The sequence below is a fragment of the Littorina saxatilis genome, linkage group LG1 (assembly GCF_037325665.1).
Source record: "Littorina saxatilis isolate snail1 linkage group LG1, US_GU_Lsax_2.0, whole genome shotgun sequence".
NCBI lineage: Eukaryota > Metazoa > Mollusca > Gastropoda > Littorinimorpha > Littorinidae > Littorina > Littorina saxatilis.
In genome coordinates, this window is record NC_090245.1 from 45,762,093 (window position 1) to 45,785,394 (window position 23,302).

General features: G+C 40.5%; 4 protein-coding genes across 5 annotated transcripts in view; 2 read left to right on the top strand and 2 right to left on the bottom strand.

The window, feature by feature from the left end:
* LOC138971072 (TOX high mobility group box family member 3-like) overlaps nt 1-6,022 on the bottom strand; it is a 93,328-nt gene extending 87,306 nt beyond the window's left edge. The window contains exon 1 of the mRNA XM_070343679.1: nt 5,932-6,022. The gene's annotated coding sequence lies outside the window, so the exon portion shown is untranslated. The remainder of the gene's footprint in view (nt 1-5,931) is intronic.
* An 829-nt stretch (nt 6,023-6,851) lies between these two features.
* Nucleotides 6,852-11,850, top strand: LOC138971052 (U6 snRNA phosphodiesterase 1-like). Its single transcript, XM_070343658.1, has 7 exons — nt 6,852-7,143; nt 7,907-8,067; nt 8,907-9,084; nt 9,920-9,973; nt 10,489-10,594; nt 10,971-11,054; nt 11,468-11,850. The coding sequence occupies exons 1-7, from the start codon at nt 6,980-6,982 to the stop codon at nt 11,585-11,587; spliced, it is 867 nt and encodes a 288-aa protein (XP_070199759.1). The 5' UTR covers nt 6,852-6,979; the 3' UTR covers nt 11,588-11,850.
* Nucleotides 11,851-13,077: 1,227 nt separating this feature from the next.
* On the top strand, nt 13,078-17,980 carry LOC138971037 (zinc finger protein 397-like). Of its 2 annotated transcripts, XM_070343647.1 has the most exons (5): nt 13,078-13,179; nt 13,961-14,057; nt 14,346-15,262; nt 15,704-15,829; nt 16,314-17,980. In XM_070343647.1, the coding sequence occupies exons 2-5, from the start codon at nt 13,970-13,972 to the stop codon at nt 17,181-17,183; spliced, it is 2,001 nt and encodes a 666-aa protein (XP_070199748.1). In that variant the 5' UTR covers nt 13,078-13,179; nt 13,961-13,969; the 3' UTR covers nt 17,184-17,980. The 2 variants fall into 2 exon arrangements, with proteins under 2 accessions (XP_070199748.1, XP_070199744.1); XM_070343643.1 differs by lacking the exon at nt 13,078-13,179 and having other exon boundaries at nt 13,927-14,057.
* Nucleotides 17,981-18,092: 112 nt separating this feature from the next.
* Nucleotides 18,093-23,282, bottom strand: LOC138971063 (NADH dehydrogenase [ubiquinone] 1 beta subcomplex subunit 9-like). The gene is made up of 4 exons (XM_070343668.1): nt 23,150-23,282; nt 22,422-22,564; nt 21,985-22,040; nt 18,093-18,765 (listed from the first exon to the last, which is right to left on the bottom strand). The coding sequence occupies exons 1-4, from the start codon at nt 23,248-23,250 to the stop codon at nt 18,631-18,633; spliced, it is 435 nt and encodes a 144-aa protein (XP_070199769.1). The 5' UTR covers nt 23,251-23,282; the 3' UTR covers nt 18,093-18,630.
* Between the last annotated feature and the right edge of the window lie 20 nt (nt 23,283-23,302).

Genomic DNA, 23,302 nt, shown 5'->3' on the forward strand with positions numbered 1-23,302 from the left:
TTACTAATTAGTGTGTGATTATCTCATGATAATAGTCTAGATTATTTCCCCCTAAAGTATAACTGACATCTCTGTTGCTGTTCTGTCATCACTTCAATTCATTATTCGACGACGCACCCAGACATGTAATTAACCACGTCAAAAGAGACAAGAACCTGATCTCAATGATCCGAATAACATTTTTTTATAGCTTTTATTTATCAAGAGACAACAAAAGTACAAACGGAGGAAAGAAATTGATGTTAACTGTCAAACCTCTTCAGCAAAAGGTTAATTGGGTAATTAGTTCGATTGCTCCCAAGGGCGAACGGAAGAACATAGAAGAAAGCCAAAGGACTGACAAATGATAGAGAGAGTGGATATGTAAATGGGATTTAATTATCACAATATCAGTGTGACAGACAGACAGACGGACGGACAGACAAATACAGGGAGAGACAGCCAGAGCGAGAGTGAAGAGAAAGAGACAAAGACAGAAACTGACAGAGACAGATGGAGAGGGAGAGAAGACGGCAGACAGTAAGAGAAAAACCGGCAGAGAGAGAGACAGAGACAGAGACAGACAGCCAGAGAGAGAGCTAGACACAGATAGAGAGAAATGGCACGAAACAGAACGAGTAAGAGACCAATGAAAACAAAAAGGGGGAGGGGAGGGGAGGTGAGAGGGACGAGGTGGTGGTTGCGCAAGACAGTCAACAAGACACAAAAAATTCGTTGAAACTCACAGGTAAAAAAAATCAACAAAATCCGCAAGGTGCCTGGAACGACAGGTGGCTAGCGGCAAAGCTACATCCCTTCTGGCAAAAGGAAGGAGGCTGTTGTTTTTCATTCTGGCAAGAGTAATTATAGCCTTTCATTCTTTTAGCTGCCAGGTCGCCATTCAACCGTTTGAGCTGCCTGAAGCCTATTACACTATAGGGAAAACTTTACGGACAAAGAAAACGGCTTGAACTGAACAACTCGACAGTTTCTGCTATGCTGTCGTTTTGATGGCTATTAACAGGGGGAAGGAATCTGTGTGTGTGTGTGTGTGTGTGTGTGTGTGTGTGTGTGTGTGTGTGTCTGTGTCTATGTCTGTGTGTGTGTGTTTATGCGTCTAAGCGTGCATGTGCTTGTGTCTATGTCTGTGTGTGTGTGTGTGTGTGTGTGTGTTTATGCGTCTAAGCGTGCATGTGCATGTGTGTGTGAGTGTCTGTGTGTGTGAACAGAAAAGTGATGAGATGCTTTCCATTAACTTTCTCACTATTTTCTCAGAGAGGCTATTTTGCCCTTGGTGATTTATTTGTATTTTAGAGAAATATGTTTCCCACTAAACGCTTGTCGGAACTGGCTAAATGTATGCTCTACATCAAGTCAACAGCACTTTTTTTTAAGTTGCTACAAAAATTGAAAAAATATCAAACTTACACTGAACTACCTTTCAATTTCTACAAAAACTGTTAAAAATTAACAAAAGAAATCAAAATGTAAATGTTCAAGTCTTCAAATATTAAAAAAATAAGTAAATGAATAAATTACAGAAATTTAAATCATGGTTTTAGTTACACATTGCCTTATATTCATGTCTTGACAGAGTGTATTAATAGGAATGCATGGTGTTCATATATTTATTATATACTTACGTACTGTCTCAGTATTAATTATGAAAATGCATAGGATTCATTAGCAGGGATGTAACATGCACATACATATAAATTACCCTAAAATTACCCTTAAATCACATGTTAGTTTTTTTGCTGTTACAATTTCAAGGTACTAACTATGAACTGGGTACAGAAAACCAATTGCCCAATGTTTTCTCACATGTACTGTACAGTGTTTGATAGATTTTTTTAAATCCTGATGCATGGAACTTTGCTAGCATGCAGCAACATCCCAGATGTTCACCAAATACTTTCCGATGACTTTCATATACTTCAAAGTTAAAAGATACATATCATTATACCTCCAACAGAGTTGTTCTTCGATTACTGACCCATACATTTTTGATCCGGGGCATAGGTGTGACCCCTGGCCGGTCGACTAGTGTCCAATAGTTTTGACATCCATGAGGTTTTCTGGCAGAACAATGTTTTGTAGCCAGGACATTTCAGGCATGGGAATTCCAAAATAGAAAAAACTCTGAAAATAGGCTGAGGTCCTGGGGCCGCCTAGACTTCGGCGGGGTAAAGGGGCAGAGCGCGGTTGGGGGGGGACCAGGGAGGCAAAGCCCCCCGGTAGAAAAACAATTTTTAGCATTTTAGACCAATATTTTGATAGTTCTCGTGTAAGCAAATAATGGATAGAGAGACGATAGTATACATATAATTTAATTTACCTTTTTGTTGCCGCGGACAATTTTTTATTTTCGCTGAAACATAATTTCCTTTTCGCGGAAATAATTTTGCGGACAATTCCCATGCCTGGACATTTGGACCTGTAGACATTTCCAATCCAGGTCTAACTGACCTTTGGTAACAACACTGCTCCCATTTCATTTCATTTTATTTTTTCATTTCGTTTACTTCATTATCCCATTGCTGGTAAACTGGGGTCGCCTCCTCCCAGTGGAAAGCTAGCAGCAACAAGAGTTCCGCTACCCAGATTTGTTTGTTAAGATGTAATCAGCCAAATGCAGAATGACCAAGATCTTTTACGTGCCACTGTGGCATCACGGGGGGTGGGACATGGATACCGTCTGTGAATGCACTTAAAGTTGACCCGTATCCGTCATGGATTCTAAACCGTGAGCCTAGGATCACAAGTCCAGTGCTCTTCCAACTGAGCTAACTGGCCCCCTTCAATCACAGTGATATTAAAAGTTATCATGTAGCCTTAATTATTAAGTTAATGTGGCATGAAATTGGAAAGTAGGGGTAGGGTGGGGGGTTGATTGATAGAGGCATGAAAATGACCTGCGATAATAATAATAACAAGTCGCGCAAGGCGAAAATACAACATTTAGTCAAGTAGCTGTCGAACTCACAGAATGAAACTGAACGCAATGCAACGCAGCAAGACCGTATACTCGTAGCATCGTCGGTCCACCGCTCGCGGCATAGGCAGTGAAATTGACAAGAAGAGCGGTTTAGTAGTTGCGCTGAGAAGGATAGCACGCTTTTCTGTACCTCTCTTCGTTTTAACTTTCTGAGCGTGTTTTTAATCCAAACATATCATATCAATATGTTTTTGGAATCAGAAACCGACAAGGAATAAGATGAAAGTGTTTTTAAATTGATTTGGAAAATTTAATTTTGAAAATAATTTTTATATATTTAATTTTCAGAGCTTGTTTTTAATACAAATATAACATATTTATATGTTTTTGGAATCAGCAAATGATGCAGAATAAAATAAACGTAAATTTGGATCGTTTTATAAAACAATTTTATTTTTACAATTTTAAGATTTTTAATGACCAAAGTCATTAATTAATTTTTAAGCCACCACGCTGAAATGCAATACCGAAGTCCGGGCTTCGTCGAAGATTACTTGACCAAAATTTCAACCAATTTGGTTGAAAAATGAGGGCGTGACAGTGCCGCCTCAACTTTCACGAAAAGCCGGATATGACGTCATCAAAGACATTTATCAAGAAAATGAAAAAAACGTCTGGGGATATCATACCCAGAAACTCTCATGTCAAATTTCATAAAGATCGGTCCAGTGGTTTGGTCTGAATCGCTCTACACGCACGCATGCACACACACACACATACACCACGACCCTCGTCTCGATTCCCCCCTCTATGTTAAAACATTAGTCAAAACTTGACTAAATGTAAAAATTAAACATTCTTTTATAGTGCTATTCACCACCAGAAAGCAGTCTCAGGGTGCTTCACAAAATGTTTTTGACATTAAAATTCAACATTTCACATACATTAAACAAAAAGTCAGGCAACTCTATAAAAAGCACTGATCATAAAGTGATACCTCACACTGGACCCTTTTAGAGTCTAGTTAACCAGGATTGTCAGGGAAGAATAAATACTGTCTACAGGAACTTGTACCTGATGTGCTCTTTTTTCATCAGGAATACTTGATATGCCATTTGGTGATTCATCACACTCACAGTCAATCCCTCGCTCAGAGTCTAATACCCCCATTCCACACAACCGTTCTACGTCCCGTTCCGTGCCCGCGGAACCGCAATGGAACGTAAATGATCGTTAACAGAACCGCTTTGAACGGTAGGGTCGATAGGGACGGTTGAGTTTGGGCTGCATGTTCAAAATTTTAGCCCTTTTCCTCCCAATCAGAATGAACGGTAATGGAACCTTTTTTTTTTCCGTCTTTACACGTGTCCCGTTGTGCTCTCACACCGCCCCGTCCCTGCACTCGCTGCTCCAACCACCTCTGAATTTCGTTCCGCTGCCAGATTTGTCGATTTTACAGACGCTCTAGGGGGGGATGTCGGGTCGTTGCGGTAGGCTACCCTCGGAAGATGACACTGCACTTCTGCTGAGTCACTTCGACGGTGTTCAGTAGTGGGTCTGTCCCGAGCTAACGGACGCAGCCCACTACCTACTATGCCCCCTACAAACGACATTGACTTTAAGTCGCGGAGCCAGACTGAGTGAGCGTCCCCTCCAGAGAGCAGACCGCCACCACGTCCCTCCGTCAACCCCCCAGAACGTCACACGTTGAAGACTGACAGCAGAACTACTATTCAGGGAAGGAAGGAACAGGAACACTGAGACCAAGGTCACCATGAGAGCTCCGGGCATTAAGGGCCACAAGAGCAAGGACAATTTATATTTTGGATGATTAATGAGATGAGGATGATTATAATGATGCTTTGGATTTCCAATTTGGTTTGAGACTACGTGACAGGGCAGCACTCTACGCTTACTGTCATAATATATCCTGGCGTCAACCAGGCCCGAGAACTTCCGCACCTACAGTGTTGGTCAGGTATACAGAACCTGAGCACCCTCAAAGTCGCATTCGTTAAGTGAATGACATAGGAACAATAGCACTTCCACTCTGGGTAGGAGCCGACCGTAGCCCGAAAAACCCACATGACCCTGATGGGATTCGAACCCACGATCTCTCGGCCCGCGGCCCGATGCGCTAACGGTAATGGAACCTTAACCCATTGGTAACGGAACGCTTGGATCGTTAAAGGAACTTAAAACAACGGTAACGCAACGGTAGCGCTCTCATACACTGAGTTGTCATACCCACATTCCACACACCTGTTCTAGCTTCCGTTCCCAGGCATCCTGGGGACAGCTGCCACTATGGTCAGATGCTGCTCAAAGATGCCAAAAACGGTCGTTTGCGCAGCGTTCCATACCGCCCTGATATCACCCTTCGTGGTGGACTGGGCGTTAAGCAAACAAACAAACAAGCAGCGTTCCATTGTTGTGGCAGCCGACCTTGGTTGGTACGGGAACAGGACCTAGAACTGTTGTGAGGAATGGGGGTACCTGTATTACACTTTATCTCACACACACACTGAGGTGCACACAGACACAGGCATACTCACTCACAAACATACACACACACACACACACACACACACACACACACACCGATTTCATACTGTCATTCCAAGCAAAATAGGTCAGCGAAACATTACATCCTCATCCTGGGCTTACATACATGCCTTGGAGAGGCCGGGGGGCCTTTAAAAATGTCTGAAATGACTCAGAAAAAAATTAGATTCCACGTGTGGCCTCTTTCCCACCGATCAACCATGACGGAAGAAACTAGCCCAAAGTACATGCACAACAACACACATCTACTGAGTGACCAATTTCCATACAAGTCGTGGTCACTCAATTTATACAGTTGACACGATCTAACGGGAATGTGTCACAGCAGTTTCGCAACACACAACGCGGATTTCGTCTGCGAAACTGATCTAAACGACTAGCCTGCACGGCAACATTCGATTTGAAAAATGGCTATAAAGGGTTCTAGAAAAATAAGCCAAAATGCCAACCTGGTTCAGTAGTGGGGTCCAAAAATGCAGAAAAAAATAAAACCGTCTGCTGTCCCCTTTTCGTTGTCCGAAGTGCGTGTAACGTCTTGGTGTCCCACACCACACTACACACATGTCGCAGGCGCTCGAAAATACGGTATACAATTATTAACACACCTGTTGCAAAGTGCAAACATCCGTTCTATTTTCCCATATTCATTTTTGTTTTTGTTGAGTGCTTTTTCATGGACAGACAATATCTTGGATTTTTGTGTGAACTTGACTTCTGATGCAAGAGATTTTTCAAAATAAATGTAATCATAAGCCTGTGGAGGATCACAGGTTTACCGAGTCTAGCAACGTTGACACACTTCCGCAGTAACTTAAAAATGTTGGACGGGAAATCTTCTTCTTTTCCTCCTTTTCCTTCTTTCTTTCTTTTTCTCTCCAATTGCAAAATAAGGCTTTATTCTTTGTTCTGTGAATGTATGAGTTCATCTGAGGTGTTTTTTAGGGCTTCATGTGAGTAAGAAAAGTGCTTACAGGCCAAGGGGAAGAACTCGGCTACGATGGCACAGCGGTCCCAGAACCCGTTTGAAGATATCGGCACGTAATGATACACAGATTATATATTCGGAAATGTATCAAATGAAAATATAACCTACATCCTTATAAACTAAGACATTAAAGAATGACACAGATAGTTTTCTTTCCTCGGCAGCTCTTGACTTGTTCTCAGTTGGTACAAGGTCATTATTAGAATATTTTAATTTTCCTTTTTGTGTGTATTACAAGTCTAGATAGTTTACTCTATGTGTATATATCTTTATATAAATGAATAATAAGCCCTTGAAGTTGTTAAAGCTAGTGATTTGGTTGTTTTTTTCTTTTCTAAAATTATTCTTAAACTGTACAGGTCTCTGTTTTGGTCGCTTCTGATGTTGTTTCGGTATTTCGTCACTGACTTCCCGCATGAAATCTCCAAACAAGCCACGAGGCTTTGAAATACTTCAAAGTTTACTTCATTAGGAGTTCGCTAAACTGATCTGTGGTTCAAAGCAGTTGAAAAATGGCTGCTTTAGTAAACTACAGCGGATCAAGCTCTGATGAGGAGTCAGATGAAGAACTAACAAGACAAAGCGGAAAGCGCAGAGCGAGTGATGGGACTACACAGGGCCCTCTGCAAAAGTTTGTGAAAAAAAATGACACCGCTGAGAATGGACAGTGTAAAAAGTGGGTTTGTCAACTAAATATACACACATACACTCACACACTCACGCACACACATTAGACACGCACACACAGTGACACACACACACAAACACACACACACGCACGCACACACAAGGCAAGCACACAAACATAACTGAACAAAAAATTTGGGGAAAAAAAGCATGACTGTGGACAAAAAATTTGTTCCTAGCAGGACTGGGACATTTGCACTATATCTGCTTACTGGAACAACAAGCATCCGACATGGCTGCTTGGTTTTTGGGTTTACTGACACACAACATACACAAAGTAACACATGCAAGCACACACAATCAGTGATACTGCTAAGGGGATCAATAAACAGCAAATTACATATATGGCAGAAGTTGAAGGGAAAGAGGAATAGTTCTGTCGACAAAGTAAGTTAATTACTGTTAATATTCATAAATAAGCCCCTTTCCATTCATGCCAGCCACAGGAGCTTGTATCCAATCGCCGGTCGGTCATTATTTACTCCTTATTCCATATATTTACTCCTTATTCCATACAGTCTACTACTACTATTTACTACTAATAAGTAGTAGTAGTAAGGGTAAGCATGCAGCAGTAAATAATAAGCATGCAGGAGTAAATAATTATCGACCGGTGGTTGGATACAAGCTCCTGTGATGCCAGCCATCAAATTTCCACCCAGGATTTCATGTATGTACTGAAATATACAGCAATTCATATTACTTCTTACATTCACCAGTAAATGTATTTATTTATAAATGTTGTGGTCCAGGTCCAGCCTGCCCTTGCCAGGTGCTATCCGTGGCATGTTTGGAGCCCCAGACACAGACTCAGACTCCAGGGACAAGGGAGATAACCCAGAGCAGCACGGAGGCAGAGTACGCTCATTTCCTCATGTGGCGGGAAACTGGGCTTCCTATGTCTTTATCCCAGGTGATCTACCTCTTTAGTGGACTGGGTGGCCGAGTGGTAACGCACTTGCGCTCGGAAGCGAGAGGTTGCGAGTTCGACCCTGGGTCAGGGCGTTAGCAATTTTCTCCCCCCTTTCCTAACCTAGGTGGTGGGTTCAAGTGCTAGTCTTTCGGATGAGACGAAAAACCGAGGTCGTGTACGCTACGTTGGGGTGTGCATGTTAAAGATCCCACAATTGACAAAAGGGTCTTTCCTGGCAAAATTGTATAGGCATAGATAAAAATGTCCACCAAAATACCTGTGTGACTTGGAATAATAGGCCGTGAAAAGTAGGATATGCGCCGAAATGGCTGCGATCTGCTGGTCGATGTGAATGCATGATGTATTGTGTAAAAAATTCCATCTCACACGGCATAAATAGATCCCTGCGCCTTGAGTCCGAGTCTGGAGATACGCGCGCGATATAAGATTTCATATATAACATTTAGTGGACTTTCGTAAATTTTGATTTTTGCCTTTCATAAATTGATAGAGCACCTGTGTTGTGAGTCAAGTTTTGTAGTTGTTGGTTTTTGTGTGTGGTTTTTTTGTTTTGTTTTTGTTTGTTCCCGATTTGGTGAGCAGGTGAGAAAAATGAAGACTGTACACAGCATCTTTTTTTAAAAGCTTGTAAGTCAGCTTTGATGTTATTTTCTTTGTGAATGCTAGGCACATGATTACAACATTTGTTTAAAAGACAAGTGCAAAGTATTTATATATTATATATGATATAACTTGGATTCTTCCTCTTTTTATGTGTCAATGTCACCACGTGCTGACTTATTGAAGTTATTCTTATCCTCTCTCTGTAACTTCACCAGTGCCACCTGATGAGCGACTCAAGTCTTTTGTGGACCAGATACTGGTGTGCTTACGACCTCTGAACTTTGAAAGGATGGATAACCTTCACATCAGCCTGTCACGGACCGTGAGCATACGTCACCATTGGATACAGCCACTGACCGAGTCACTGAAGGAACAGTTCCAAAAGCAATACAGGTGTGTGCAAATGAGGAGGGGGCGGGGATGTAGCTCAGTCGGTAGCGCGCTGGATTTGTATCCAGTTGGCCGCTGTCAGCGTGAGTTCGTCCCCACGTTCGGCGAGAGATTTATTTCTCAGAGTCAACTTTGTGTGCAGACTCTCCTCGGTGTCCGAACACCCCCGTGTGTACACGCAAGCACAAGACCAAGTGCGCACGAAAAAGATCCTGTAATCCATGTCAGAGTTCGGTGGGTTATAGAAACATGAAAATACTCAGCATGCTTCCTCCGAAAACGGCGTATGGCTGCCTAAATGGCGGGGTAAAAAACGGTCATACACGTAAAATTCCACTCGTGCAAAAAACACGAGTGTACGTGGGAGTTTCAGCCCACGAACGCAGAAGAAGAAAAAAAAATGAGGAGGAAATGGAAGGGGATGGAGGAAATGGGGAGGAGGGCGGTGAAGAATAGGCAGGAGCTCAAGCCTTATTCACCACTGTTCTTGCCATTTCTCATGGGTTCCACAGTTTTTGAATAAATCTTTCCATGGGTATCAAGCAAATTATTCCTCCGCATGTTGCCTAGAGATGTTAGGTTTTGGAAATTTTCACATGAAGACAGTAATGCAAAGAGTGGTCCTGTGATCAGAAAGCACTTTTACCACACAAAAGAACATTACATTTCAGTTGAAAATGTATTCACAAAACAAATAGTTTTTTCATTTGGGTATTTGAAAATATTTGTATCAGTTTCAAAGATGAAAATGTAGCTCCCTGTTGCCTCTGACAATCTGCAGATGATATCATTTTCAGGATAACTATATAATGTTTTAACCTTTTACTCTCTGTTGTAGCTGTATCTGTGACATTGGGCCCTTGAAGATGTACACAAATGATGAGAAGACAAGGTTTGCATAACTTTATTACTGCTTGAACTTTCCTTTGATTTAAGTTTTTTCAACTTTAATCAGCTTTTTGTCATTCTTAAAAAAATGTGTAGATAAAAATGCTGTGCTGTGAGAATATTTGTGTTCTGTTGTGTACGGATTTGATTTTGATACCAGCGGTAAACTACACCTCTGGATTGCCTTAAGATTATACAAACTAAATGAAGAAAACATAGAATACAAGCCATAACAATCATACTAAAACTGAGAAATGGACTCCAGGGGAGGCAATCATCTTGCTGCAATTCAATTTAATTGAAAGTTTCGGTTCTAAATGCCAGGAATGGCCATGTTCAGCAAAAGTTAGAAAGACTTGTTAGCATGTGTGTGAGTGTGTATGTGCATGCATGCAAGTGCTTGACAGCTTGGTCATTCATTTTTCTACACAATTACTGCTACAAACTTTGGGGAAAAGGGGTCGTAATGAAAGGGGTCGTAATGTTGTGTGTAGCTAACCTTCTGCTTTCGATTTTCAGGACTTTCATAAGCTTGGAAGTTAATGTTGATGACACTAACCTGGTTGAATACACTTCTGCTGTAGACAGCTGCTTCAAACAATTCAACCTTCCTGCGTTTTATCAGGTACCTTCAGATTCTGGATGCTTGTATTTGTTTTAATATGAACTTTTTTTTACAGATTGTCAGTCAAATTTTGTATATGTACAGGTATGTGAAAAAGTCTTCTGTTGGCACTGTATGTCACTCATTAATAGTAAATGGTAAGTTAACACAGCATGCCCACTGAGTAACGGTTCTTGATACAGTGTGTACTGCAATTTTGAGGCGTTTACTGTCCTTTGATCAAAGCAAGCACAACAATTGCAGGTTTCAAAGTTATGAAGTTTATGGCTTAACTGCAAAAACTAACATTATTTTAAGTACTCTTTTCTAAGAGAATATTGACAGTGTAAGTGATCATTTTCCATTTTAATTCTGTTTGTCTTCCCTTTCTTTCCAGAATCCATCATTTCACATCAGTTTGGTATGGAGTGTAGGCGATGTTATGGGCCAAATTCCAGACAAGACAAAAAGCAAACTGCATGTAAGTACTCTTTCACATTCAGGTGTGTGTGCGTTTGTGAGTGTGTGAGTATGTACTGCTAGTGTGTGTGTGTGCTTGCGTGTGTTGGCGTGAGTGTTCTATCATACCAAAATGACCAATTTGTCAATGCAATCTTGTTTAATCGTGCTGTTTATGATATATGTATTTTAGTATTTGTAATTTAATTTTGCATTCAAAGTAATGATATTGTAACATGTACAACTACAAGAAGCACAGTTTGACCTGCTTTGAAATAAAAATCATAAAATTGTTCTGCTAACATTTTATCACAGTGTTGTTGAATCTCATGCAAAATGGAAACTGTGTGCAACCAAGACAGTACCAACAATTCATTGAAGTTTTATTCAGATGCCATGAGTAATTTTTGTAATTAACTTTTGTGTGTGTTGCAGGTGTTAGCGGGAGAGTTTCTCAGCACTCACACAGACCTGAGCGTGATTCCAGTCGACAAAGTCTACCTGAAGACTGGCAACAAGATGTTTGCCTTTCACCTTTGCAATTCTCATGACTGATGATTTCGTGTGTGTGTGTATGTGTGTGTGTGTGTGTGTGTGTATGTGTGTGTGTGTGTGTGTGTGTGTGTGTGTGTGTGCGTGCATGCATTTTTTGTGTGTGTGTGAAGTTTGTGAGCATTACATTCTGGTTTGTATTTGAGTGAGAGATTGAAATAAAGAGAGCCTGTATATTTGTGTACATGTGTGGTGAGCTATATCTTGTATCAGTGTCTCAGGGAGAAGAAGAACTTAAAGAAAATAATAAATCCCCAAATACCTGGCTTATCAGTTGAATTCTCTGTCTTCTTCTTAAGCAACGTGACAAACTTGTTGAATTGAATGAACTGTTACCCCCCGCAGGTTAGGGGGAAGAATTTACCCGATGCTCCCCAGCATGTCGTAAGAGGCGACTAACGGATTCTGTTTCTCTTTTTACCCTTGTTAAGTGTTTCTTGTATAGAATATGGTCAATTTTTGTGAAGATTTTAGTCAAGCAGTATGTAAGAAATGTTAAGTCCTTTGTACTGGAAACTTGCATTCTCCCAGTAAGGTAATACATTGTACTACGTTGCAAGCCCCTGGAGCAAATTTTTGATTAGTGCTTTTGTGAACAAGAAACAATCGACAAGTGGCTCTATCCCATCTCCCCCCTTTCCCCGTCGCGATATAACCTTCGTGGTTGAAAACGACGTTAAACACCAAATAAAGAAAGAAAGAAAGAATGAACTGTTTGTGTGTGTGTGTGTTATGGAGTTTACTGTCCTCACATCAATGCTACTAGCGGCATGAATACAGAATGCTTGGGACTTAAATGACAGCTGGAATGAGCAAAAGACAAGAAAGGTTAGTTATTGAAACTTTTAATTTGTGACAAAACAAGACAAAATGTTTACAAATGAAACGTTCTATTTACTTGGCTTTTTTTTTTTTTATTCTGGATTTTGGAACATCAGCAGTCTATCTCTTAAGGGATTTCTGCTTGAATTAACAGTTTTAAACTTTTTGCCATGATAAAACTAAAAACAAAAATACACACAAGAACAGAACAATAGCTAAACATAATCACAATAATTTGGATTGTGTTTTGTAAGCTGCCTAAAAGTAAAACAAATACAGAATTGTCTAGTCAGTCTACGGTTTCCTGGGAGTTAAAAGAAAAAAATCAACCATCCTCTCTCTTTCTCTCTCTCTCTCTCTCTCTCTCTTTCTCTTGCTTTTTTTTCCCCCTCTACCTCTTTCGTTTATTTTTCAGAGGACGAAACCCATGGTAATAATTCTTCCGGCCGACAAAACAAAAAAACAAAACACTAAACAAGAGTGCATAGCAGTTGGCTAAAATGTAATGCACTACATACTTGCACATGTAGGTACAACCTGACACGCATGGGTTTAAAAGTGGCACTTTTCACACAAATAGATTGTAAACATAAGATTTGTGAGAAATTTGTCAAGAATTGGTTGGAATTTGGTGAGTAGATGCTCGAATTCTCATTTGGTTAATTTCTCAACAAGATTGAAACATATCCATGGTTGATTGACCTATACTTCCGGTTTGTGGGCAGAGCAGACAAGATTTTTGGGAATTTTGTGAAGGGACACTTTCATAGCTGGTAAAGTCTACTTTGGCCTTATTTTGGTATGTAGAGCAAGCCGGACATACAATTGCGGGTAAAAATAGTACCGCTGCATCAATGCCAGACATCTGGATGACTTGTCCCACAAGTGCAGCGTAACTTACAGATATGTAGATGAGTGGAGTTGACGTAGAGTTTGTCAACTCGACTCATGCAGCTTCATGAGCCGATGTTTCCCCTTCATTATTATGGGTGCTCACTCTCAGATGCTATCTGAGTATCTCGTCCAGTTCACACACACACACACACACACACACACACACACACACACACACACACACAGTGAACAACTCCATTTCATTGTCTTGGCGGTGTCTGTTACTGTCAGAGTACAGAGTATGAAGTTTGAATCGGTCCTCTTCTTATTATTCTACTTCTTTTTCAGATTACTGAGGTTATCCCTATTTATCATGACCGGTCAGTGCAAGTAAGGTCCTTGGAGTGAAAGATAACAAGGATAGTGTTGTCTAAGATAATACAAGCAGGGATGGGTTGTAGGCAAGCTGCTGCTTTTCGAAATTTGCCCTAGAGCCCAGTTTCAGCCCTTGGATCAAGCTAGCCTGCTACAAGTGTTACCTAGCGCAGCAACTGGGCACCGAAAAGACAAGACAAACGGGATGAACAAGATAGAGCAAGAGCAATAGATACATTTCGAATACATTCATACTATGTCACTCAGTGTCTGAAACTTGATAATAATAGGAACAAAATCAGCATAAAAAGTTGTTCTATTATGTGGCAGTTGATTTTGTTTCAGTGTTGGACGATGGAGTCGGTGGATGATGAATTTCTATGTGGAGAATGTCAAGAAAAGTTCATCAGCCTGCCAGACTACTTGCTACACAAGATTCAGCGTACGTTTCACAATTGTAAACGGCTTCTTGAATTTTACTCTGCCTAATTCTATAATTCTGATTCATGTACACATACTGACATAGTATGAAGATGAATTTGAAACACTATCGTTTTGTGAAGGAAACAGACAAACTTGATCACTTTCTATGCAGAATATTTGATATAAAGTAGTGTACAAAATTGTGCATCCATATGAAAATAATGTTTATTCTATGCAGTGATCAGTACTGTTGTGCAAGACATTTTTATCCTACCTGTGTATTTTACAAGTGTAATGCTGTGTGCAGACATAGAGATGGGAAAACCGGGTGGCTGTCCGCTGTGTGGTATCTCCTTCTCCAGACAGGTGGCCCTGCGAGAACATCTTGACCGCAAACACAACATCCCCCGCTTGAAAACTGACAGCAAGAATGGCAAGCGAAGAGGAAGACCAAGAAAAGACCCGGATGCAGAAATATGCAGCTCGCAAGTGACAAAAACAGAAAGTGACACTATAGGTGTTTCATCATCAGAACAGCTAACTTCCGAGAGTGAGGCTGCGCAGTCCACAATGCACATTATTATTGACAAGATCGGTGATGGGGAGCTTAGCGTCGATGACTTGTCCAAAGCTGTTCTTCAAGCAGACCCTTCAGTTGCCTTTCCATCATCTTCCGCTACAGTGATGGTTGAAACGTCTGACATGGGTGACCTGCGACATCTTGTTGAACATGTGAATGCTGTCACTCAGGAGGACGCTTTACAGACTCAACCAACCTCACAGCCTGCTCAGGCTGACACCTCAACACCACAACACTCTTTGCAGCAAGTGTCTCAAGATGAAGCTAAACACAAGCAGTGTAGCACATCTGAGACAGACACTACACTAATCCCTGAAAGTAATAGAACCTCCATATCGCTAGAAACTGAGACAAATCAGAACTTATCAACGAAAGAATCAACCACTTCTTTGTCAAAATCAGATGCTTCACTGTCAAAAGGAGACCCTGAATCTGAACCGGACTTCCTGTTTGTACTTCTGACGAGTCATGTGAAACGAAAATCACTCAGTTACAGCAAGCAGAGCTTCAAATGTTTCCACTGTGACTTCAAAACGTCATGGCGGCGATCACTAGTCAAACACATGGGAGACAACCATGATGACCACCTGGCAATACATCAGTGCATTACTGTTCACAACTCTAAAAAGCTGCAAGATCAACAGGTTTGTCTGTTGTCTTATGGGTAAAATTCAAGACTATTTTGGCATCTGGAAAATAAATAGTGTTGTGCATTAGCAGTCCTTTGAATGTAGGATTCTTTAATGTGCTGTCTCTGCTATGATCGTGAGAGAATCTGTGTCTGGTCTCTGTCCGTGTTATGTTCACAGTTACTAGGATAAATGAGAAATGATACAATCTTAGTGATGGTTTACAAGCATAGTAGGTTCTACACAATCAGCTTTGGAAGATTCTTTACATTCATCTTGGGATAATTGTCTCTGTGTGTTTGTGTGCATCTGTCACTGTGTGTGTGTGTGTGTGTGTGTTTAGATGTATGTGTGTGCACTCACATTCTCATACTTATGTGTCTCTGTGCGCATTTGTATGTGGGTGTGTGATGGTGAAAAAAGATAGGTTAACCGTGTACTCATTATCCTCTCCAGGTACTGAAGATGTCCGACTACGCAGCGGCTTTGTCACGGCAGCGGAGACAGGTGAACAGCCAACGTGTGCGAGGCGTTGAAAAACAGGACCTACCTGGGCGCTACCACTGTACCAAATGTGATAAGGTCTGTACTGTAGACAGTTTTCTGTGATATCCACTGAATTTAAATAGGTTCTTCTTGTGACTAAATGTGATGTGATTAGCTGGGTACTGGTTATTGTTCTGGGGGATGTAATACTGAAGTGGCAGAACAATTATTGCCATCTCTCCATGGCTCATGACAGCAAAAATTTAAGTTTTGTCCAGGACTGATGTTTGCGAGTGATAATGTTTTGAATTTTCCTTTTAACTTTGAAAAAAAACACAGATGTACACATACATGAAAAGCACACCTATACACACGCATTGAGAAAAATATGTCGCACTGATCTCTCTGTCCATGCTCTTGCTAAAGTTTACACAAACTTCACCCAGCTTGCGATATTAACATATTCCTATGACCTCACAATTATCTGTCAAAGAAAGATTTTTCAAAAATGCTTTGGCTAAATACCCAGCTGTGTCAAGCTTAAGCAACTTTGATAACAGTTTTATGGTGTCTTTCTCAGGTGTTTGGACGTCTGCGCTACCTGCGAAAGCACCAGGTGATCCACAGGTCAGACAAGCGATACCTGTGTGACGACTGCGGCAAAGCCTTCAAGACCAAAGCGTACCTTGCCGCTCACCGCCAGACCCACCAGACCAGAGCGTACCGGTGCAGTCAGTGCGACTTCACCTCCTCTGTCAACGCCCTCATCCACGCCCACCGACAGCTTCACAACGACCACTGCGTCATCTGCGAGGTGTGCGGGTCAGCCTACAACGATCGTGCCACCTTGCGTAAACACAAGCAGGTGCATGACGAGTCGCGACCCTACCCCTGCACCTACCCAGGGTGCACCTGGCGGTTTAAGACGGAGGTGATGTGCAGAGCTCACGTGAGAGGACACACGACGCAAGGACGGTTCGTGTGTAGTGTGTGTAACTACGTGTTTCGTCACAAACACCACCTACAGCGCCACCTAGCCAAGATTCATAGTATGGATGAGGCCAGCGTGTACCACACAACCTGCAGCAGCAGGAAGCTCCCCAAAGGTACAACTGTAAAGATCTGTGAAGAGAAGCAACTGATGGAGGTGGTGCAAGAAGAACAGCCTCTGGCGGATACCGTCAACTTGATCGTCAATTCTGGCCTCAGCGAGGAGCAGCTGCAGTCTATGTTGGAGAGCGGTCAGTTCGTTATCGCCACCGATGACAACGATAGCTCTGTTAACTATGAAGTAGCCAACATCACGATGAATGTGACGTACGATACTTTGGGAGAGAGTGGGGAGGGTGTGTCTGCCGGCCAGACTATTCTGATACCCCACGATGCTGAGTGTTCCCAGATTATCTTCCAGCAGGAGACTGAACCTGTGTCTGCTAATGTTGAAACATGAAATGTGTGTATTTTTCAGGTGTTCATTAAAATCCAATAACAGATGGACTGCTAACGTTCCAAAATTCAGAATTTGAAAATAGGAGTGGTAAGTTATTGGAACATTAATTTATGACAAAATGTTAGTTACTAATAACTTTTTTTCATGATAGCTTACCATTTTGTTTTTTTACTCAGGTGTTCGTATGCATATATATTTTTTTGTTATTTTACCCTGTTTACATAAGTTATTGTGATGTGAGCCCCTCCAATAAGAGGACACCTCTTGGGAAAGGACACTTTCTGTTGTCTATTTACATGACCAAAACTGTCATGACAGGCCACCTGCAATGTAGGGACACTTTGGGCTGGTCCCAGCGGCGTCCTTTAATCGCAGGCACCACCGTCTGTCTTTGTGTGTGCATGACTTTGTTATCGATTGTAAATGTGACCGATTGATGGTAACTTTAGTTGTGCTAAAAAGTGGACGACTGTGAAAAATAAATGTGATGCCCTGCTTTTTCACTTGAAGAGTTTAACACCCAAGATAACTGGCAGCTTAAGGTTAATAAGGATAAGCCCCAGGAGGTTGATTTATCCAAATGCAAACGTAGCACTTGGGTGTTTTCTTTATCTTTTATTTTCTTCTTATAGAAGATTGATTTATGTCGTGAAGATTTTAAAAATAACCCAGCTGTTGTTAATTTTCAGCATGAGGAATGTATCCACTGAACTGTGGGAATGTATGATGTGAAATTGCACTGAGAGCAGTTGTCAAAATAAGTACAATCAAGTGATCATAAAGTTCTGTCACAATCATCTTGCGTCTGCATGGGAGTGTGTGTTTGAGAGAGACAGTGTGTGAATAAAATACAAAGTAACATTCTCACATAATGTTCACTCTTTTAAAACCATTTAAAAACAAACAGTGTAAGTTGTTTTTTGTTTTGATTAATAAACAAAACGGTCACTTCAACACATTTCATAGCAGATTGATGTTCCTCGACTCACAAAAAGCAGTGTGCAAACGGTTGAATGAAAACGAGTAGTTCATCATTTATATCTGTGACTATTTTTCTTGGACTGGAGCAGCTCAGAACCGTCGCGATATAACCTTCGTGGTTGAAAACGACGTTGAACACCAAATAAAAGAAAAGAAAGAAAGCAGCTCAGAAAATGAGCTAAATTTCTATGCAATGAGACTTTGTTCTGCCAGTAACACTCATGTTCTCAGAGCTAATCTTCTTTCTTCCTCTATCCTAAAATGTCTTTTTTCTAACCCCTCTCTTCCTGATACTGTTTTATGTTTACTCAATCATTTGCACACTTTAGAATGCTTCCCGTTACAGCCAAGCCAATGAAACTTGAAAGTAATGTGAACTGTGAACAGCAATAGATGTTACCACAATGAAATAAAAGAAACCAACAATATTAACTACACGTTCAGTTTGTACAAAAGTCTTATCACATCAATGACCGGCGTCAGGGTCTGGCTTGCCGTACTTCTTTTCCCAGCGTTCGATGAACTCTTTTTTCCTGACTTCTCGGCGGGCGAAATATTCGGGGTACTGTGCCTTCTCAAAAGGATGCCAGATATCCAGCAGCTGTCAAACAAAACACACACAGGTATACAAGTAAACACATACGCAAATGTGTCAGTTTTTACATTTAGTCAAGTTTTGACTAAATGTTTTAACCATGGGTGAAACCTATGAAAATCAAATTGACTGAAATTTTTTTTAGGCAGGGGTCCAGGGGCCGCTCAGGCCCTGGCGTAGGGGGTCCAGGGGGGCAACGCCCCCCGGCCGAAAACAAATTTTTGCATTATACATTGTGATTTTGTGGCCTTTCCTGGCAAAAAAATACACTTTTTGTCACTATCATGCAGGTCAAAAAAATACCTTCAGATTCTAATGATATGGTAAAAAGGGTAAACAAAATCAAAACAATTCACAGAAGTAATCATTTTTCTTTTGTATCTTTTCACACTTGCATCTTCCAACACAACGACACAATTGATAACAATTAACATTGACAACAGCCAATTACTAAATGAAATAGAAACTGAACAACTGAAATGAAAGTTCGAAATATTTAATTATAAGAAGCAAACATTGCCAGACAGGCATTGAAATAAATGATGAAACAGAATGTCACACATGCAAACAGCATGATGTAGCACTGCACAAAGTAGCAACTAAGCAGTAGCATCTCTTATAGTGCAAAGTTCTCAAGGAAAAGCACTTGAGTTTCAAGCACCAAACTTATCACACACAGTTTTAGTTTCATGAACTCCAACCAGTCCCATCGCCATTTGTTGGCTAGACCAGCATCAATAAGATCTGTCCATGCGTTTTCCGTCAAAACCGGCATCTTTGTCGCAGAAATCGTGTCACTACTTCGTAATGCCTGCCAAAACGCGAGAACTTTTTTTTTTATCGTGATGCAGAGCGAATCCGAAAGCGAAGAAACCTCACCTACGGGGTTTACCGCATAGCAGTTCAAAAACGCGTTCTGCTTAAAAAAAATAAATAAATAAATAAATAAATAAAATTTGCGGATTGACGGAATTTCTGTCAGACTTATTTTCAGATTGACGGATTTCAGTCAATTGACGGGCTACTTTCACCCATGTTTAAAAATGGGTCACAATAATAATTAGCAATATATCTAACATATCTAAAATATATCTAAAATGATCACAATAATAATAATAATAATAATGTTTAACATAGAGGGGGAATCGAGACGAGGGTGGTGGTGTGTGTGTGTCTGTCTGTCTGTCTGTCTGTGCGTGTGTGTGTGTAAAGCCATTCAGACCAAACTACTGAACCGATCTTTATGAAATTTGACATGAGAGTTCCTGGGAATGATATCCCCGGACGTTTTTTTTCTTTTTTTCAATAAATACTTTTGATGACGTCATATCCGGCTTTTTATAAAAGTTGAGGCGGCACTGTCACACCCTCATTTTTCAATCAAATTGACATTTTTGTAAAGCAATCTTTGACGAAGGCCGGACTTCGGTATTGCATTTCAGCTTGGTGGCTTAAAAATTAATTAATGACTTTGGTCATTAAAAATCTAAAAATTGTAATAATTTTTTTTTATATATAAAACGATCCAAATTTACGTTCATCTTATTCTACATCATTTCCTGATTCCAAAAACATATAAATATGTTATATTTGGATTAAAAACAAGCTCTGAAAATTAAAAATATAAAAATTATGATTAAAATTACATTTCCAAAATCGATTTAAAAACAATTTCATCTTATTCCTTGTCGGTTCCTGATTCCAAAAACATATAGATATGATATGTTTGGATTAAAAACACGCTCAGAAAGTTAAAATGAAGAGAGGTACAGAAAAGCGTGCTATGCAGCGCAGCGAAACCACTACCGCGCTGAACAGGCTCGTCAGTTTCACTCCGTTATGCACAAGCGGCAGACGACGGTCATTGTGAAAAAATGCAGTGCGTTCAGTTTCATTCTGTGAGTTACACAGCTTGACTAAATGTAGTAATTTCGCCTTACGCGACTTGTTAACTCTTCTCTTACCCACATGACCAAGAAACCAGGATAAACACAGTTGTGTTGCCTGGTGTCTAGCCATGCATCACACACATTTTGTTTTAGATGTATCAAACACAAGAGAGCATTTGAGTAAATGAAAGGTTGTTCCAAACTAAAATGCACACAGGGAAACCCCCTGATGACTTCACACACACACAAATCCTACACTACCCAATATTGACGGACTGTGTGATGATATCTTCTGCTATGGTCTGTTGAGACAGTAATATCAAAATCGAGACTGGAGGTCGAGATTTTGATATCACTGTCGAAACAGACCAATAGCAGAAGATATCGTCACACAGTCAGTCAATGTTAGATATATTGCTAATTCTCTGGACATTTTGTATTTACTGTAAAGAAATTACAAAAGTATTTGTCTCAGTTTTGGCTGTTCCATATCCCTCCCTCTGATTATTTCTTTTTGTTCACTCTTTTCTTGTACTTTTCAGTATTTCAAAATGTCTTTTCTTTCAAAAAGTCTTAAGTCACTTGCTCAACTAAATTCTGGGATAATTACATTTTCATATATATTTGTTTGTTTTTAAATGTAGGTGTTTTTGTTTTTGAAGTGGGGAAGCAATAAAGAGATCGTCGATATCAAAACTGATATCGACGGAAATGTCGTCGATATCACTTTTGCACTGAGCTCAGTTTTGCCCAATTGACCAATGGAAATCCACTTAACATATGAAATAGCAATATTCAGGAATACAGACGCAGTAAAAGAACAATTCAGACTTTTGGGAAATAACTCTTGTCGGAGAGTTTAGGCGCTGTGGAAGAGGTGTATTTCTTGTAGGTGAGGCAAGATGTAAACACACCAATAGTGTCACAGTGAAAATTGAGCTCCAACTGCATCTTTTCAAAAGAAAATGTCAAACAGTGGATCCCCCTTTTTAAAACCTCCCCAATTCAAGACTTCTCACTTCTTAAGATCTTGATTTTTCGAATGTTCTGTTCACAACATCTGTAAATTAACCTCCATTTTAAGACCTGATTTTCTCAGACTTCTTCTGGAGGTCTGAAAAGGGGGGGGGGGTTTACCCTGTATCAAATAAAACACTGTCAAAATGTAGTGTCTGCTTGAATGATATGACTTTTTTTTTTAAACATCACTCGCTGTGGGGGTATCGGTGAGTTTACATCTCACCTCATCTTCAAGAAATACAATTCTTCCACAGCAAATACAAACACTGACAGAGTTATTTGCCAACACTGTGACAGTGTCGGTGAACCAACTTACCCAGTCTGGTACATGAGGCTCTCTACCATAGGCCACACCTCCTGGTGAGTCGGGGACTGTAAAAAAGATATGTGCAATTGTCAAAACCATGAAATACAGCTTTGTAGGGTGAGAAAAAAAAATGTATGCACATGCATTAACTTTTAGAACACACTCTCTATAAGTATAAACTTGTCTCTATATTTTGGGCTTTCATCCATGAAATAAGTCAAGGGTGCAAGTTTAAATTGCTATTTGTTTTCATGTGCACGTTTGACTTTGTGTGTCCGTGTGTCTATCTAAGCATATATCATTATATGTCTTTCTATCTCTCTCTCTCTCTCTTGTAATAACATGCATCAAAGTTCAAGTCAGGATCGAACCCCCTAAACAAATCTTCATAAAAAGACAGGAGAAACGGGGAGAATTAAGGGTCTGGGTGCTTCCTTTGTGCTCACATTTAAAAGGTTGTGGGTGTTGTTTCATGAACAGCTCTTTCTCTCCATCCATCAGGAGTTTCTTGGCCACTCTCATGTCCACTTCATTCTTGTTCTGCTCAAAGCGGTCCCTCAACAGGACAGCATGATACCGGTATACATGTCTGAAAATAGCAAGTACATCATTATCAAGTAGCATCCCTGGAAGTGTACCTTCATGCCAGAAAAAGTTTTCAAAATAAATAGCAAACAGTTTATAGTTCTCTTTCAGTTTCAATATTATAATAACTTGAATTTACTGGGGCATTCGCAAACTTTAGTGCATCTCAAACTTCTCATCATTACTTTCATGCTTCTTCACATCCACAATTCTGTTTATTAACACACACACTTTTATATACCTGATCACAATCACCATTTACAATCACGTTTTCTGTAAACATGCAACACCTTCCACAGGACCAAACAGTGTTTGCTAATAAGTGCAACATATTCGAATTTGCATCTACTTGATATTGGCATGTGCATCCGTTTCTATACCAATGACACTTCTATCAGTGAACGTTTTTTTAGATGATAACAAATCGATGACAAAACCTGAAATAGGAAAGACCGAAACTGAAATCAAAGTCTGGGACAAGTGAAGTGAGAGTGACCAGCAAAGGGCACCAAGGACACACGTTTTTCTCCACTGTTGCTAAGCACAAATCAGGCAGTACATGACTCGAAATAAAAGACAGATGCTTCACCTGTGGTATCCGTAAAGGGCTTGCAGTTGTCTGCACCCTTCTTTGTACAATTTCCTCACACGCAGAGCATGAGAAACTGTTCTCGTCTGCAAGTACGACATCTTGGATCCGGCAGCGGAAGTTCGTGCCGAATAGTTTGATTGGTCATTGCTA

Bases quoted from the DNA above. Each gene is read 5' to 3' on its own strand.
- LOC138971037 (XM_070343643.1), top strand. From the start codon at position 13,937: ATGTGGCAGTTGATTTTGTTTCAGTGTTGGACGATGGAGTCGGTGGAT. The intron at 14,058-14,345 runs GTACGTTTCACA...TGCTGTGTGCAG, and splicing joins CTTGCTACACAAGATTCAGC to ACATAGAGATGGGAAAACCG. The intron at 15,263-15,703 runs GTTTGTCTGTTG...TATCCTCTCCAG, and splicing joins AAAAGCTGCAAGATCAACAG to GTACTGAAGATGTCCGACTA.
- LOC138971063 (XM_070343668.1), bottom strand. From the start codon at position 23,250: ATGTCGTACTTGCAGACGAGAACAGTTTCTCATGCTCTGCGTGTGAGG. The intron at 22,565-23,149 runs GTGAAGCATCTG...TGCTATTTTCAG, and splicing joins GCCCTTTACGGATACCACAG to ACATGTATACCGGTATCATG. The intron at 18,766-21,984 runs GTAAGTTGGTTC...TTTGTTTGACAG, and splicing joins AGCCTCATGTACCAGACTGG to CTGCTGGATATCTGGCATCC.
- LOC138971052 (XM_070343658.1), top strand. From the start codon at position 6,980: ATGGCTGCTTTAGTAAACTACAGCGGATCAAGCTCTGATGAGGAGTCA. The intron at 7,144-7,906 runs GTGGGTTTGTCA...GTTGTGGTCCAG, and splicing joins GAGAATGGACAGTGTAAAAA to GTCCAGCCTGCCCTTGCCAG. The intron at 10,595-10,970 runs GTACCTTCAGAT...CTTTCTTTCCAG, and splicing joins ACCTTCCTGCGTTTTATCAG to AATCCATCATTTCACATCAG.